General features: G+C 49.3%; 1 protein-coding gene across 6 annotated transcripts in view; it reads right to left on the bottom strand.

Annotated features, from left to right (window-relative positions):
- The window catches only part of CFDP1 (craniofacial development protein 1), a 121195-nt gene that overhangs the window by 6029 nt on the left and 98001 nt on the right, over positions 1-17165 (bottom strand). For 2 of the 6 annotated variants that reach the window (XM_043495356.1, XM_043495358.1), the window contains exons 6-7: positions 7460-7618; positions 654-794 (exon numbers count right to left, since the gene is read on the bottom strand). The exons of 2 other annotated variants lie outside the window; for them this stretch is intronic. In XM_043495356.1, the coding sequence (XP_043351291.1) occupies positions 654-794; positions 7460-7618 (300 nt within the window). The remainder of the gene's footprint in view (positions 1-653; positions 795-7459; positions 7619-17165) is intronic. 2 more of the 6 variants (XM_038368948.2, XM_043495359.1) reach the window with 1 other exon arrangement.

Below are 17165 nucleotides of genomic sequence, written 5' to 3'. Positions count from 1 at the left end.
GCGGGGCTTGGTCTCAAACCAGAGTCAAAGCCCAGGCTTGGTGCGCAGTGCAGACATACCCTTAGTCTTGGTAAACATGGTTCCCATAAAGTCTGGCGACTCACCCCTCCCTCAGTATTGCAATTTATACTGGGGGAAGCACATCTACACCACACTCATAGATCAGGGGCTCACTGTGCCAGCACCGTGTAGACCCAGGAAAATACTCCCTACTCCAGGCAGCTTGCAACCCAATGACAGCCCTGCAGCACAGCAATCATCCTTCCAGCCAGGAAGGACTGGTGGGGATTCCTTTTAGAGTCAGCCAACATGGCTGCTGTTAGCTCACTGCTAGGCTAAGGCTCAGCAATGCGCCAAGTCCCTTCCACTCAGGGGCCATGACTCAGACTGAAAACATAACCCAGGTGCAGAGCATGTCACAGCTGCTGGGCCAGCTCCAGGCCGGGTGACATCAGCATCACGCTGCATGACCTTAGTCAATGTATCGAACACTCTGCCCTGCCCAGCCCAGCAGGGCTCACCAGAGGTGGGTGCTGGGGAGGTGCCTTTTCAGAACGCTGCACATGAACAGATGACTGATGGCATTTTCTGTACCCAATTTGGCTGATGGCAGGTGCTAATCAGAGCATGGCGTTGATTTCGCACGCACTCACCTATCAGCCTGCTTACAGTACAGGCATGTAGGGATTAAAGAACCAGCACCAGGGACAGAACGATGCCATCCCTCCTGAATGTAGAACGGCTCCGGTCTTCTGTCGTTATCAGATCCCAAATGTAGCTTGTGGAGGTAACTCCTTACAAGAACCACAATAAAGGCACGTCATTTTGTGCCACAAAAGCTATGTCTACACAGCAGCGGGGAGGGGTAATTCCCAGTGTGGGTAGACAGATGTACTAGCTCTCCCTGGGCTAGCTCCTAAAAACAGCAGTGTGGCCGCAGGGCTAGCTGCTTCAGTACAACCCCATTCAAGATCCTAGGCACATAAATCGAAAGCAGCCTGTGAGGAGTCAAAAAGGGAGTTCACTAAACTGAGTGACAAGCAACAAAATGGCAGATGACATTCAATGTTGATAAATGCAAACTAATGCACACTGGGAAACATAATCCCAACTATACGTATAAAATGATGGGGTCTAAATTAGCTGAAAGAGATCTTGAAGTCATTGTGGATAGTTCTCTGAAAACATCCACTCAATGTGTAGTGGCAGTCAAAAAAGCGAACAGAATATTAGGAGCTGTTAAAAAAGGGATAAATAAGTCAGAAAATATCACATTGCCTCAATATAAATCCATGGTATGCCCACATCTTGAATACTGTGTGTGGTTCTAGTCACCCTATCTCAAAAAAGATATATTGGAATTGGAAAAGATTCAGAGAAGGGCAACAGAAATGATGAGGGGTGTGGAACAGCTTCCATATGAGGAGAGATTAATAAGACTGGGACTTTTCAGCTTGGAAGAGAGACGACTAAGGGGGGATATGCTAGAGGTCTATAAAATCATGACGGGTGTGGAGAAAGTGAACAAGTGTTATTTATTCTTTCACACAACACAAGAACTAGGGGCCACCAAATGAAATTAATAGGCAGCAGGTTTAAAACAATGAAAGGAAGTATTTCTTCACACAACGCACAGTCACCCTGTGGAACTCTTTGCCAGAGGATGTTGTGAAGGCCAAGATTATAACAGGGTTCAACAAAGAACTAGATAAGTTCATGGAGGATAGATCCATCAATGGCTATTAGCCAGGATGGGCAGGGATGGCGTCCCTAGCCTCTGTTTGCCAGAAGCTGGGAATGGGCAACAGGGGATGGATCACTTGATGATTCCCTGTTCTGTTCATTCCCTCTGGGGCACCTCATCAGTGCCTAATAGAGGGGAATAATCACTTCCCTCGATCTGCTAGCAATGCTCCTACTAATGCAGCCCAATATGCTGTTAGCCTTCTTGGCAACAAGGGCACACTGCTAACTCATATCCAACTTCTTGACAATTGTAATCCCCAGGTCCTTTTCTGGAGAACTGCTGCTTAGCCAGTCAGTCCCCAGCCTGTAGTGGTGCATGGGATTCTTTCTTCCTAAGTGCAGGACTCTGCACTTGTGTTTGTTGAATCTCATCGGATTTCTTTTGGCCCAATCCTCCAATTTCTCTAGGTCACTCTGGATCCTATCCTGACCCTCCAGTGTATCTACCTCTCCCCCCATCTGTGAACTTGCTGAGGGTGCAATTCATCCCATCATCCGGATCATTAATAAAGATGTTGAAAAAACTGGCCCCAGGACCGACCCCTTGGGTACTCTGCTGATAGCAGCTGCCAACTAGACATCGAGCCGTTGATCACTACCCGTTGAGCCTGACAATCTAGCCAGCTTTCTATCCACCTTATAGTCCATTCATCCAATCCATACTTTTTTAACTTGCTTGCAAGAATACTGTGGGAGACCATATCAAAAGCTTTGCTAAAATCAAGATAGATCACATCCACCACTTTCCCCATATCCACAGAGCCAGTTATCTCATCATAGAAGACAGTCAGGTTGGTCAGGCATGATTTGCCCTTGGTGAATCCATGCTGACTGTTCCTGATCACCCTCCTCTCCTCCAAGTGCTTCAAAATGGTTTCCTTGAGGACCTGGTCCATGATTTTTGCAGGGACTGAGGTAAGGCTGACCCGTCTGTAGTTCCCCGGGTTTTCCTTCTTTCCTTTTTTAAAGATGGGCACTATATTTGCCTTTTTCCAATTGTCCATGACCTCCCCCGATCATTACAAGTTTTCAAAGATAATGGTCAATGGCTCTGCAATCACATCAGCCAATTCCCCCTCAGCACCCTCGGATGCATTAGATCTGGAACCACGGACTTGTACATGTGCAGCTTTTCTAAATAGTCTTTAACCTGTTCGTTCACCACTAAGGGCTGTTCACCTCCTTCCCATACTGTGTTGCCCAGGACAGCGGTGTGGGAGCTGACCTTGTCTGTGAAGACTTAGGCAAAAAAAGAATTGAATACTTCAGCTTTTTCCACATCCTCTGTCACTAGGTTCCCTCTCCCATTCAGTGAGGGTCCCACACTTTCCCTGACCTTATTCTTGTTGCTAACATACCTGTAGAAACCCTTCTTGCTACCCTTCACATCCCTTGCTAGCTGCAACTCCAGTTGTGTTTTGGCCTTCCTGATCACACCCCTGCATGCTCGAGCAATATTTTGATACTTCTCCCTAATCATCTGTCCAAGTTTCCACATCTTGTAAGCTTCTTTTTTGTGTTAAAGCTCACTGAAGATTTCACTGTTAAGCCAAGTTGGTCGCCTGCCATATTTGCTATTCTTTCTGCACACCGGAATGGTTTGTTCCTGCGCCCTCAATAAGGCTTCTTTAAAAAATAGCCAGCTTTCCTGGACTCCTTTCCCCCTCATATTGGCCTATTCCTTCTTGTGCAGCAGCAGGATTGATTAGGACAGTACAAACAGTTTCACCCATGCACACCTAATGAAAGCTATGGGGCTGTGCATGGGTCACTCAGCGCAGCAGTAGCCCCGAGAACCCTTTGGGAAGAGTCAGCCCAGCCTGACTCCGATTCTGGACTGAGTTTGCACGGCTGGCAACAAGGACAAAAAAAAAAAAAAAAAAAAAAAAAAGCCAACGTGTTGCCTGTAAACGGAGCATGTCTGATCTGGAGTCCCTGAGAGATGAACATGGAACCCCACACACCCATTTGTCCACAGCCGCTTTTCGGAGCATATGCATGCAAAACAAGAAACTACAGGAACTAACAGCTCCCAGCCTGCCACAGTGCAAGTTGGGCAAAGACCTCAGAGCAGGAATTCAATGAGAAATAGTGCTGGAAACTCACAACGACATGGAATTACTCATGCTAGGGAAGGGTTGTTTTTTTAAAAAATAACCTACATTGCCCAATTCATTATTCTCTAAAAATAACCTGCAATAATGGAAGTGGGGTAACCATGAGCTATCTCAGATAAAGGCACATTTGCTGTAAAAGAAGTCTCTGCTAATGAGGAGAGCTGATAGTTCCCTTTGGGAAGATTTTATTGGCACTTTGGGTCCCCTGCCAGTCACTTGCAATCACACAGTGTGACAGCCCCCGTTTTGCCTGGGACACAGAGAGGAGGAGAGATCTAGTGCAGATCCCCTGCTGGAGTTGCCCTACATAATGTGGCACAGTTAAGAAGCTGTGCCACATGTTCAAATTTATAAAATATGATAGAGCGACAGATTTACAGAAAAAGGGATGTCTCCTCCCCTGCTCCGTCTCAATGTCTCCTTTTCAAAAGCAGGACAGGCCCTGAGGATCTGACAGAATCTGGGTTGCACACAAACCCACATTCTATTGCTGATGAAAAATAAACTCGCGATTGAAAATTGATGACGAGGCAAGGAAAGAGACAAGGGCAGGTTAGACGTAGCCAGAGGGTACCACTTGTCCCCTTTAGCTTTGGGATTACAGCAAGCCATGCTGCGGAGGGCAGAATGAACTGTGTTATGAAAGGAAGGAAACTGCAATTCCATCACTCAGCCAGGACAAGAGTGCTGATGGAGCAACTTCTAACAGCTTGAGAAAGCAAGCGAAGGCCCAAGGAGCTGCCCTGAGATGTGAATGGTGACTTTGGCAAGGTTATTATTTTTTTTTTAAAAGGAAGAATTTCTTCTCCCTGGCCATAAGACATACAATTACTATTTCTATAGAGTCTCGGGTTTGCCTGGTGCTTAACAATCTGGGCCTTGGATTGCCATGGGTGACTGAATGCTTTCCTAATCAGGTGGAACCCATCTTCAGTTACACAGAGAGATCTGCAGAGCCTGCCCATGTGACAAATGGCAGCAGAAAGATTAGTAAAAGACATGTGAAACATGGTTCATCAGCGCTAGGCAGGCACCAGGTACAGGCACCATTCCTCATCCTAATAGTTCTTGTTTGGATTTTTATAATGAGCTGTGCCAATTACTATCCACTGAATTGTGGACAAAGGTCACTTGACAAATATCTGAGGGGAGGGAGAGGATAGTAAAAGAAAAAGTGGCTCATAGAAAGTGGCTGGGTCGCAAAAGCAGCCAATGACAGTGGTGTTTGTGTGATCTTGTGGTGCCAGGCTAACAGCTGCAGTTTCACTCCCTTCCCACCCCTATCATTTACTAGTAGCTTTGGCTCACTTATGTGCTTGGACTCCCTGCCTTTCTGCCTTGGAGGTGGATGTGATTAAAGGTGAGCTGGGTCATCTGGTGACCCCCTGATATTACGCATTTGACTAGTATTGATTTTTTTAAAAGAAGAGTCTTGTGTTTTCATGGCACCACGTTTCTCTTCTGTGTAATGACAAAGCCACCGGCTGATAGCTCAGTGGACCTGAGATCTGCTTGAGCAGTTAATAAACAAGGCTAGTCAAGCTTGCAGATACTCTTAAAGTTGCTACTCTGATTCGCTCATCTTTCCTATGCACTGATCTCTTCTCCAGTCTTTAAAGACTACTGTGTCAATGCCACTAGAGAGGTTTGCCAGCGGTGAGTGAAGTCTATGGATATTCATTAACAATGAATGGCCCTGTACATGGGCCAGAACAAGAAATCAGAACTTTCCAAGGAAGCGGGACATTTTCAGTTTGTAACTTCAGTTCAGATGTAATCAGGACCAAGCAATTAAAGACGCTGAAGGATCTTCATGATTTCCTGTAAGATTCTGTATCCGCATGCTGCTAAACTAGTATATTTAATGCAATGATTCTGAAACAGCAGGAGCCCTGTTCAGCCCAGATGTAAGAAGGTGCAGGGTCACTGCAGTCAGTGGAGCTGAGCTGCACCCACATACACCAAGGATGCATTTTTAGGTCAGAAGAATGTCTAAGGGTTGGTAGAAGGTTCCAGAGCCTTTCATTTTATGCCATTGGTTTGAATACAACCCAGATCAATAGCAGCCTAAAGTCCTGATGGCTGCCCAGTTGTCCATGTGAAATGAATTCTCAGGTGGGTTGTTAGTCCAGCTCCTGGTAAAAAAGTGTCCACCACTTGGACACCACCATTTTAAGCAACTGGCACCACTAGAGGCAGCTACAGAGAGCTCAAAGGCTGATGGGCATGGAGATTCAATTACCCTCTATATCCTCTTGAAGGCAAGACCCTGCTAAGCCAAGGAAGGGATGCTGGTGGGACTTTGTATGGAGGAAGCTGGCACTACTTGTCATCTACCCATTCTGGGGAGCAGAGCCCATCAGAGAGCAGAGGGCTCTGGCACAGCCTTGCTTGCAGATATCTGTCACTCCTGGTGATGCTGACATATGCCATCTGAACTGTAAGCCTTCCTCAGAGGGGCTTTTCCCCAGAGAAGAAGTCCAGCTCTGTGCACTAATGGAGTTCGCTATGTTGAGATGTTTTGTCAGGTCTTGCACAAAAGCCCATTTCCCATCCTGGTTTAACATCACCAGAGCCTGATAAATGAGCATTTTAATCTGGAGGACCAGATCCACAGCTGGTGTAAATCAACGCAGCTCCTTTGACTTGCTGTGGCTTGATGGAGTGCCACCCACCCACCCTCCCACCCCCACCCTGCTCTATTGGCACCCACCTGTCTATTCTGGAAAGGCCAACAGGGCAGATCTAATAGGATGAGTGGTATGTTAGAGGCCAGGCAGCAAAGAGAAAAGACAAGGATAATAAAATATCCATTTGAAACAGAAAATCAGATTTGTGGAGCCCTGAGACTGCAAGGTCTCCTGCAGGCAAAGCGTAAGAACAGCTTAACATAGGGTTACATTTTATGAGCAGTCCACTAAACTGGGGAGATTTTCCCATAGACTAGAGAAGCACTTGTGGTAGGGAAGCCACATCTGATCTTATTTGCCTTCCCCATGGCGTGCGTTATGAACTGTTTTATCTAGAACACGGCTACTTACTTTTATGATGCCTCCATTAACTGCACTGGAGTGAGCACTGCTAGACACACACAATCAATACCCAACACTGTCATAAACGGCAATGCGCTCTGACAGCTGTTCTGTATTTGTATGCGTCTGTACTGAAGAGGAAAGCCTGAGGAGCCTGTATGGTGCCCCTGAGTGACGTTAAGAAGGGGAAAAAATGTGCCTATGAAAGTGGGATATTTTAGGGCAAGCTGTACAGGGGGCCACCATCTTTTGTCAGTAGATTGCTGGACTGGCTACTCAAAGAACCTGGTCAAGCTGCATTTACCACCCTAACAGGAGCCATGCCAGCCAGAGTCCATAAGGGTGGGCCTGAAAATCCTGCTGATGGCTTAGGGGACTGTGGGAGTGCTCAGGACACCCAGACATCCTTCAACAGTCTATCCCCAGGACCCTTAGAGAGAGATCAGCTGCTGGGCTCTCAACTGCCACCTAGTGCTTTGGAGTTCAGTTGCTTCTCTGCAGGAAGTGATGGGTTTCCTGGGTGCTTGACAGATCCTGACTGCTACTAAATAAAGTCCGTCTTACCCTTCTTTCCCTCGGTTGTGGATGGCCAGATCCTCCCCGATCCCCTCCTCCTCCTTGAAGTTCTCCCAGTCCAGTTTGGATTTCTCCAGCGTGCTCATCTTTTGCTTTTTGGAGCCAATCATTCCCAGGAGGCTGCTTATGCCAGTTGGCCTCTTCACCCTGATAGAGACGACGAAGCAGACACTCATTATTTACTGGGAGAAGATGTCATTTCCACCTCAAATGAAAACAGAGATGAGAAATGCTGTGTGTGAACCAGGTGGTCATGGCTAAGGAGAACGGTTTCCTTTGCTCAGATCAACCCCTGCGCCAGAGACACTCCAGCCAACAAGCCACATTTCCTTGGAGCCTCTCATCCCATGCAGATCTGATGGGCAGAAGCTCTTTGAGGTGAAAAAATTCTGTGTTTGCCCTGCAAGCTCACAATCCACTGCGAACAGGAAAGGGGGGGGGGAAGAGGGAAAGGGGCATGGCTCCATACCCTGCTTTAAGCATCTAACGGTATCAGCCACTGCTTCAGGAGACAACCTGGGGCAGACACAGAGCTTAAGACTCCCCTCTAAAACATGAATAAATGAAAAAGCAGGGTCTGCTGGTTTGTGAGGAGAAGGGGAGAGAGAAAAACATGGAGACTGGGATGCCCTTTGAGGCTTCCACAGCAGCGGCACTCACAGTGGCATGAATCATATCAGCCATAGCCACCTCTGCAGTGAAGTGAGGAGGCTGCTGGCCACATAAGTATAACAAACGGGAAGCATGATATAACTAGGAAGGAGCAGCTGGCCAGTTCCCTGTAAACCAGTGATCTCCTGTGTGCCTTCTTGTGGCCTCGTAGCAGCCCTGCAAGTGGTCCCTCGCCTCAGTTTCCTTGTGAGACCCCAGTAAGTCCATGGAAGCAGATCTAGTCCATCAACATAGTTTATTAACAATACATAGTGCAGATAGTCCCAAAGTATAATCCATATCACCCCAGTGCAAGCAGTCCTTGTTCTCACCATACTCCAAGGTCTTCCATCACAACTAGGCTCTTTATGCATCCTATTCCACCCCAGCCTTTCCTTCTAGGTGCAACCCCACTTTCCCTTGCAGGAACTCCTGCAGCCTCTCTGCTGGGAGAGCATCTTTACCAGGGAAAAAAGAAAAGGAGTACTTGTGGCACCTTAGAGACTAACAAATTTATTAGAGCATAAGCTTTCGTGAGCTACAGCTCACTTCATCGGATGCATTTGAGCTGTAGCTCACGAAAGCTTATGCTCTAATAAATTTGTTAGTAAATGCATCCGATGAAGTGAGCTGTAGCTCACGAAAGCTTATGCTCTAATAAATTTGTTAGTTTCTAAGGTGCCACAAGTACTCCTTTTCTTTTTGCGAATACAGACTAACACGGCTGCTACTCTGAAATCTTTTACCAGGGAAGCATCCCTCCGCCCCAACCCTCTCACGGTTATTCTGGGCCAGCTCTCCAACAAGGAGACATCAGCTGGTGAGCTCCTCTGCTGCTCCCCCTTCCTTCAGATCTCTCTGGGCCCCTCCAGCTCAGAGCCAGCCAGCATCTACCTCTGATGCTGCTCCAGTCCTGGCTCTCTGCTTGAGGACATCAGTCAGCAAACCCCTCTTGCTGCTCCCCTGCCTTCAGCCTTCTCCCAGGAGCGGTCTTGTCTCTCTGGTAGCTCTCATCCCCTGCCTGCCCTTTTTATAACCCCCCAGGTGCTGCCCTGCCCTCTTAATTGGCCCAACTTTTCTACTGAACCCACTTTAGGAGAGATCTTTGTGCTGCTGCATCCTCAGTGATTTGAAGAAGCCCATCAAGCCCTAGCAAGTTTTTAAAAGCACAGCATTGCCCTGACAAAGAGAGTCAATGGGGAATTACACTCTGCGTCAGAACACAGTGCAATCCTTCCTGCTCACCTGAGACATGGTTGGCTGAGGCAGGTTAGTTCACTGGACGCCTGTGGAAGGGGGGAGGTTTCGAGGACTCGGGTGAAGGCAGATGAATCCATGTTATGAAGCATGGAGCCGCAGTGGTTTTGTTAAAGTCCCGTTATAATTATAGACCTGTTTTCCATGTGTTTTTCACCAGCTCCCTCCCAGCACAAGACCTTTCCAACCCCACACGAAGTGTTTTGTGGGCTACCCCTTCTCCTTCCCACGTGCAAAGGGAGCACAAGATAAAACAAAGGACTTGGGAAGCAGCACAGGTGTGTACATTTTCACCCTAGACCAATGCAGCTCTATCCTACGGCCTCTTTCATAACTCTGAAAGTCCCTCCACCATGGGCCATCTCCCAGCTCACCAGGACTTTCCTACAAGCACCTAATGGAGCATACCAGCATGGGATTCTGTTGAGCCACATTCAGTTCAGGCTCTAGGGTGGGGTTTTGATACCAAGGTGATGGGCACCTTACATCCCCCACAAAGCACACTCAGACTCCTCTCCACCTCCTGCAGCAGAGAGAACACTGCATCCCTCCCCAGCACCTTCAATCAAAGATGTCTAGGCGTGGCTAGACAGTCGCTGTGTACGTCTCCCAGACCCACTGTGATGGAGGTTTTTCTCCTGTTTTCACACAGGGCAGAACTGACACCCAGAGAGATTCAGTGATTTTCCCAAGGTCACCAAGGGAACCTGTGCCAGAGCCAGGCACAGAACCTCCCCCTGGCCCTGTGCTGTTCTGTACCCACAAGAGCCTCTGGAAGTTAGTTTACCTGGAGATTTACTGGTAAAAGTGCTCGTTTGTAACTGCACTCTAAACCTTCAGGGGAAGGTATGGGCCAAGTCCCCATTTTTAAAGAGAAAACACTTCAATCAAGTAATTCTGGGGGTTAGTTTTGTAATGGTCTAGGTAGCGAGAGAGCTGTAACAGGCAGGAGCGCAGTGCTGCTCAGGCACAAGAGAGGACATCCCACCCTCAGTTCCCAGTTTGCTGAGGACGGCAGGCTGCACAATTCAAGCCCTCTGAGAAGACCCATTTACCTCACTGTTGCATGGGATGGTAGACACAAGACTCTTGGGGAAATGCAAGGGATCAAGGGCTTTGCAGAGTCCCAACCACAAGAAAACCCAACCCCAAACTGCCAGATTAACCCCTTTCCTGCTGGCTGCTTGTGGAGAGGAAGGAAGGCTTTGGGGGCATCCCATATTGATGGTCTATACAGGGACATTGGCAATCAAAAGCGAAGGGGAGCAACAGGATGGCACTTTGCTCCACATTGCAACTACGTCAAGCGGCACCGCAGAGGCCGTGTGTATTATCAGACCTTAGACCTGCTGCTACGCTCCTCTCTAGCCCTCCACTGAACTAGTGTCTGCAATGTTATTCCCTCGCAGTGCAGTCGAGGAAGCTGCGCTCCTGGCCTCCACCCACCACAGCGCTTGCCAATGGCACCGACCAGTTTAATGAAGTGCAGTCACTTGCCTTTCCTCCCACCCAGCTTTCACAGAGCAGGCTTGTCCCAGTAATTGCTACAGAACGCAGTCACCTCTGCGGGAGCCTGGGCAAAGAGGGGCTCTGTCCCCTGGCTCTCCCACAGGGGCAGATACGCCAGGCGATGGCAGAGCCAGCCTGCCTGGGATTAGCGGAACAAGCAGGAAATCCCTAAATATGGGGGGGAAAGGTGGGTGAGGCGAAGAACAAGGTCATTTTGCAAGGAGAAGGGTGCAGAGGGATTAATAAATAGAAATATTTGTGCCTAGCAGGGGCTGCTGTGAAGCTGAATAGTTTCCTTAACTGCAGGAAATGGTTCTCATTAGACCCCAACCACAGCTGGGCAAGCTATGCAGCCAGTAAATACTTTCTCTGTCCTAAATGGAAGATTCTTACCCAATGCATTGCAGACCAGCAAGCCCACCCCCTCTTGTCCCAGGACAACGCGCCTGCGTGTGAGAGAAAAGAGAGAAGTTGTGTAGAAATCCTCAGTTCTGGCTCGCAGCCTAGAAGCTAGCGCCGGTTCTCGGCCGGCGACGTCTCTGAATCTGCCTCTTACAAACAGAGTGCTGGGGCCTCAGTCGCCCCGGGGACAGAGCATGAGTGGGGCATTACTCACCATAGGGCAGCCGCTCCCCGCACAACAATGTGGGACGGCAAGGTTACCTTCTCAGAGAAAAGCCCTGTTTTCCCAGTCCTGGGCCAGGAACTTGCTGAAATGAACCAAGCTGGGGTTGCTCCAGCTTGGACAATGACTAATCACAAAGGCAATGGCAGGCTGAGCCCAGCTGGATGCAAGGGGCTCTGCGACTCATTCACAGTGCAGGCTGCAAGTAACAATGCCACTCATGATGCAACATCCCAGTGCTACCCGCAGCGATGGCTGACACAGATCATTGGCAAAGAGGACACACTGATTGCTGATTGGGTTTAATAAAATAAACTCCCCATTTCATCTCCCATTCCCCTTGGCTTCCCCACTCAGGCTTACCTGCCACCTGGTCCTCTCCTCTCCTGGAGATTCTTGCCTGATGGTGGGTCCAGTGCTATCAGCAGCTCCAGGCTCCTCTTTCACGGCCACTCTGGCTGGTGGCTGGCCGTTCTACTCCCACAAGTGGCTCGAGGTACCAATATCTGAGAGCAGCTTCCATAGCCTTTTCTCCTCGTCTTGTGGGGGGAGGACCTGGATTTTGGTAAGCGGGCATCTCAGTGGGCTTCCAGATGAGGTGGTTGATACTACTGAGGACTGGCTCTTTGCTTGGTGAAGGGGTGAAGGAGAAGGATGGGGAGGCCATCAGCCAGTATTTGCATTGACTGTAGTTTTAATTCTCTTCCCAGGCACTGACGGCCTTAGTTTAGGTGGATTTTTATGTATTTAAGTCTAATTAAATACTTTTTCTAGTTCAGATTAGCAGTGCCCCAGCCTCACCATCTGAGGGCTGAGCAATGGCCAGTGTGAAAGAGCGAAGTCTCCGTGCAGGTCTAGTTTTGCTAAATTCACCTTGAGCAGAGGGCAGGGTAGAAGGGCCACATGAGGGCTCTCTCCTCTTACCCAGAATGGAGGCCCAGGGAGCCCTTGGATGGCACGGTGTGGAGCTGTGTGCACTGCCGCTGCCCAGCCTGTGCCCACTGGCTGGGCAGACAGAGGTAGTCGGTCTCCAGACCTGCCACCCAGCACCTTTGCCCAGCCCTGAATTCCTCCAAGAGCTGCAGCCACTGAAATGGATTGTTTGATCATACGCTTGGGGAGCGGTGGGGTCAGGATCGTTTTAACATGTCACAGGGGCAGGGCAGCGGCTCCAGGCCAACGTTCAAGAGTTTCCCTTAAATTTATTAAATGTCTAAGTCCCATCACAAAGAGTTGGCAACTGCTTCCCACGCGCCACTGCCCGACTCACACTAATATACCAGCTTTGTCTGTAGGAACGTCACAGGACCCTCTGCCAGCTTTCCCTAAAGAGGGTGAGAGACATGTTATTACAACAGACATGGGGGCTCCCCTGCAGCTCAGCTGGGACTGGCCTGTGTTTTTCGAGCTGAAGCCCATCTTCCAGTGGGGGGTGGGGGGTTGGGATTTCCAGCAAGTGTGTCCATTTCTGGCAGCTCAGGGATTTGGTTACACCATCAGACTTCAAGAGGAAATGTGTGCTCACCATCAGATGATGGGAATAGACACAAATGGCTCCTACCGAGCAGGTCAGTGAGTTGAGAAGCTCTCAGGAAAGCAGGACAGGGATTTTGAGGCCCCGAAACACGAGTCACATTGGCTTTCTAAAAAAACCTAGAGCGAGAGTTAGGAGTGTCTTTGTGCTCCCTGGAAGCTGAAAGAAAGGGAATATGAATGGACACACTCACTGTCCTTGGTGTAAGCACAAAGCATGCTGAGAGTCTTGCGACAGCTTGTCAGGGCATCACCTGCCAAAGCAATTTCTTCAGGTGTGCGGAGCACAGCCCCAGTGAACACTACAGTGGGGAGGCAGCAGCAGTTACTTCCTGCCTGAGAGGGTTGTGTGTGGGGGGAAATGACAGTTCGAACAGTCGCTATATTTCTTCAGTCAAGAGGCAGCCAGGCAGCTCTGTAGGGGAGGCAGAGGAAGCACTGGAAAGGGAGCTGTCACCTTTAAAGGGAAAACCAAGTTGTCTTGGATTTGCTTCTCCTCTGCTCCCAAGCCCCCAGGGCAGTGGGCCGAATCTGTCTGCTCTCACAGCACCAAATCATCATCCTCAGAGCATCAATTTGGCTTTCCGATAAGCAGCACAGGTGCAAGGGAACAGTTATCCAGCAGCCTGGTTCTCACCTCCTCTGCCTGCATGGCTCTCTACAGAAACCCCTCCAGATTCACCACTCCGCATACGAAGCAAAAAATCTATGCATCCTGGAGAGCCACCTCTCTTACCTCCCAGAGCCACACTGCCACCCCCTCCCAGTGCCTGCCACTAGAACCAGACACTTTCCTTTCCTCCCACCCTATTAAAGCCCTCCCAGAGCCAATCACTTAGGCACCCACCAGAGTGCTCCCCTACAGCCAGCCACTCAATAAGTGCCTCCAGGAGCTCCCTGCACCCGGCACCTCCCCTTGGCAGTACACAGGGCACGCTTCGGCTCAGCTCTCTCACTGGTACAAAGAGACGTAGCTTCATTAAAGCCAACTGGTGGCAATGGAGATAGGCTGATTTTCACCAGCTGAGGATCTGGCCTCTCACATTCTGCACTTAGGATGGAAGAATCCCATGCACCACTACAGTCTGGGGACTGACTGGCTAAGCAGCAGTTCTCCAGAAAAGGACCTGGGGATTACAGTGAATGAGAAGCTGGATATGAGTCAGCAGTGTGCCCTTATTGCCAAGGAGGCCAAAGGCATATTGGGCTGTATTAGTAGGAGCATTGCCAGCAGATGGAGGGAAGTGATTATTCCCCTCTATTAGGCACTGGTGAGGCCACATCTGGAATATTGCGTCCAGTTTTGGGGTCCCCCACTACAAAAAGGATGTGGACAAATTGGAGAGAGTCCAGCGGAGGGCAACGAAAATGATCAGGGGGCCGGGGCACATGACTTATGAGGAGAGGCTGAGGGAACTGGGGTTATTTAGTCTTCAGAAGAGAAGAGTGAGGGGTGATTTGGTAGCAGCCTTCAACTAGTTGAAGGGGGGTTCCAAAGAGGATGAAGCTCAGTTCTTCTCAGTAGTGGCAGATGACAGAACAAGGAGCAATGGTCTCAAGTTGCAGTGGGGGAGGTCTAGGTTGGATATTAGGAAACACTATTTCACTAGGAGGGTGGTGAAGCACTGGAATGCGTTACCTAGGGAGGTGGTGGAATCTCCATCCTTAGAGGTTTTTAAGGCCCATCTTGACAAAGGCCTGGCTGGGATGATTTAGTTGGGTGGGTCCTGCTTTGAGCAGGGGGTTGGACTAGATGACCTCCCAAGGTCTCTTCCAACCCTAATCTTCTATGATCAAACCCTGCCCTACACAACCCTGGCACAAGTGTCTTTGTGCTCCCTGGAAGCTGAAAGAAAGGGAGTATGAATGGACACACTCACTGTCCTTGGTGTAAGCTTTGCACATCCCACACCAATTCAAGCTCCGATGCACCCCATAGCAGCGAGGGTGCAGCAGAAAGGTGCCAGGCCACCGTGGCAAAGCACTGGCTTTTACCGCTCTGCGAGCTGCCTTGTAGCAGTCTCCCCAACCAACAGGTGCAAAGAGTCCTTCTCTGCCGGGATGGGAAATCCCCACGCGCTGCCCTGGTGATGTATCGAGCCCGTCAGGTGCAGCTCTAGACTGCGTTCCCAGACCAAAGTGATAAGCGCGTTGTACGTGCGCTAACCCAGAGGCTCATAGAGACAGACAAAACTGGCTGGCATTTCTTTTCCCTGCTTGGCATTGTTTCCCAAACTGGCAATGGCTGGGGGCGGGAGGAGGGGTTAGCACATTCTCTGACCAGCAGGTGTTTAAAAAGCCCCAAACCCAACCAACGTGCCCTTAAGCTGTGGGTGGAGATGGAACACTTCAGAGGGAAATTGAGATAAAAGGGAGAGGGTGGATGCAGTTACACAGTTGGCAGGTTTTAAACAAGTTTATTTTGGAACCCAGACTGTAGGATGAAGGGGACGCCGGCCAAGCATGGCAGCAAGGAAAGGATCAGTCAGGGCAGCGTAGCGAGAGGAAAACCCTGCCAGGTCAGATATCTGTGCCTTTCCACACACACTGCTTGCCCAGGTGGGAGCAGCTGTCGAGTGTTTATACCCTGACAGCGCCGACAGATCAAGTCAAGGAACATGCTCAGAACCCAGTGGGTACAATTCTGTGCCTGTAATCCCACCAACAGAGTAACTTTACTTCTACTGAAAGTCCAGTGGGGTCTCTGGACTGATGTATTTCCCATTGACAAGCCTGCATTGCCAACAGGACAGTGCCCTCCAAAGCAGCATGGTAGAGCACTGGATCGAGGGAAAATTGCCACCTAGTGACTCATCAGCTCCTCCTGCCGTCTCAGTGCACTCCTCCAGTGCACTCCTCCAACGTCTTTCATGCAAGAGCTGACCTGACCTGGTTAGTTTAGGGGATAATCCGGGATCACAGCACAAGGCGGGATAGCTGCAGGCCAAAATGAATGTTTAAGTCAGACAGCTATTGGGGCAAGAGAGGCCATAACCTCCCTGAAGTGTGGGGAAGTCCCCTGCACCAATTAAGGAGAAGGGGAGACATTTGCCTTGCCGCCCAGGTGTGTCGTGTCTGCACACCCACACATTTGCATTCAGCTCCATTACTTTAATAGTCCCCCTGTCTATTAGCAGCCTTCTACTTTTATGGCATCAGCCATGAAGGGCTCATCTACCACTCCTCCCACAAGCCAATCACCAACAGCACCTTTTGATCCCATCAAAAAGTGCTTCGGGTGATGCACAATCACCTGAACAATTCAACAGCAGTGGCAAAGGCCAAGCAGTACTTGAAAAACAGTTATGTATTTGGGAGCAGGTGTTTTTAGAGTAACATAATTTGCTTGTCTGATTACCAAGATGCCAGACAGTCGACTGGTCATTTGAGTATGCTGTTATCTCGGGGCGGGGGGGGGGGGAGGCATGACTCTAAACACCTGGGCTCAGAGCTCAGTTGACTTCAAAGGATCAGCACTGACTTATTGAAGATCTGGCCTTTGCACACTAAGAATTCAAGAGAAAAAGGAATTTACATTGCTTCTGTCACAGTTCAGGGCAACCTCTATTGCTCCCCTCATGGTCCAGCATGGTCCCGGCTCCTCAGCTGTCAGCTCTCTAGGGCAGAGACCCGTGTCTCTCTCCCTCCTGAATGGGGTTTTTCAAGGCTGCACAATTCCCTGCCTACACTGTGAGCTCTGCAGCAAGCTAGACAACCTTCTGCTGTCTGCGCTTTGCTTTCTCCTCAGAGACTACAAACAGCACAATTGCCTAGAGTTACAAGTTTCCACACAGCTCTTTCTAAAGCAAGCACATTTGTTTGTCAGCACTGCACAGAAAACACATTTAAAACAATAAAAGAACCTACACACATGCTAATAAACTCACTAGAGATCATCCCAACTCCAACAAAGGCAGGTGAACAGTCCTTCCAACCCCACCATGGGATTTTTCTGTGATTACAAGTTCATAACAGCTTTTAGAACAAACACACCCATTCATAGATTAGCCTTTCCTTCATACAGCCGGGGGCAATCAGCGAGACAATGTTTCTCTCCTCAGGCGTAGCTTCAAAAGTTTGAGTCCAGGTGAGAATTTGCATTTGCCCCAGGTTTTTTCT

The sequence above is a fragment of the Dermochelys coriacea genome, chromosome 12, assembly GCF_009764565.3.
Source record: "Dermochelys coriacea isolate rDerCor1 chromosome 12, rDerCor1.pri.v4, whole genome shotgun sequence".
NCBI classification, from domain to species: Eukaryota; Metazoa; Chordata; order Testudines; family Dermochelyidae; genus Dermochelys; species Dermochelys coriacea.
The sequence above is the reverse complement of the archived record's forward strand: the minus strand, read 5'-3'. Positions and strand labels throughout refer to the sequence as shown.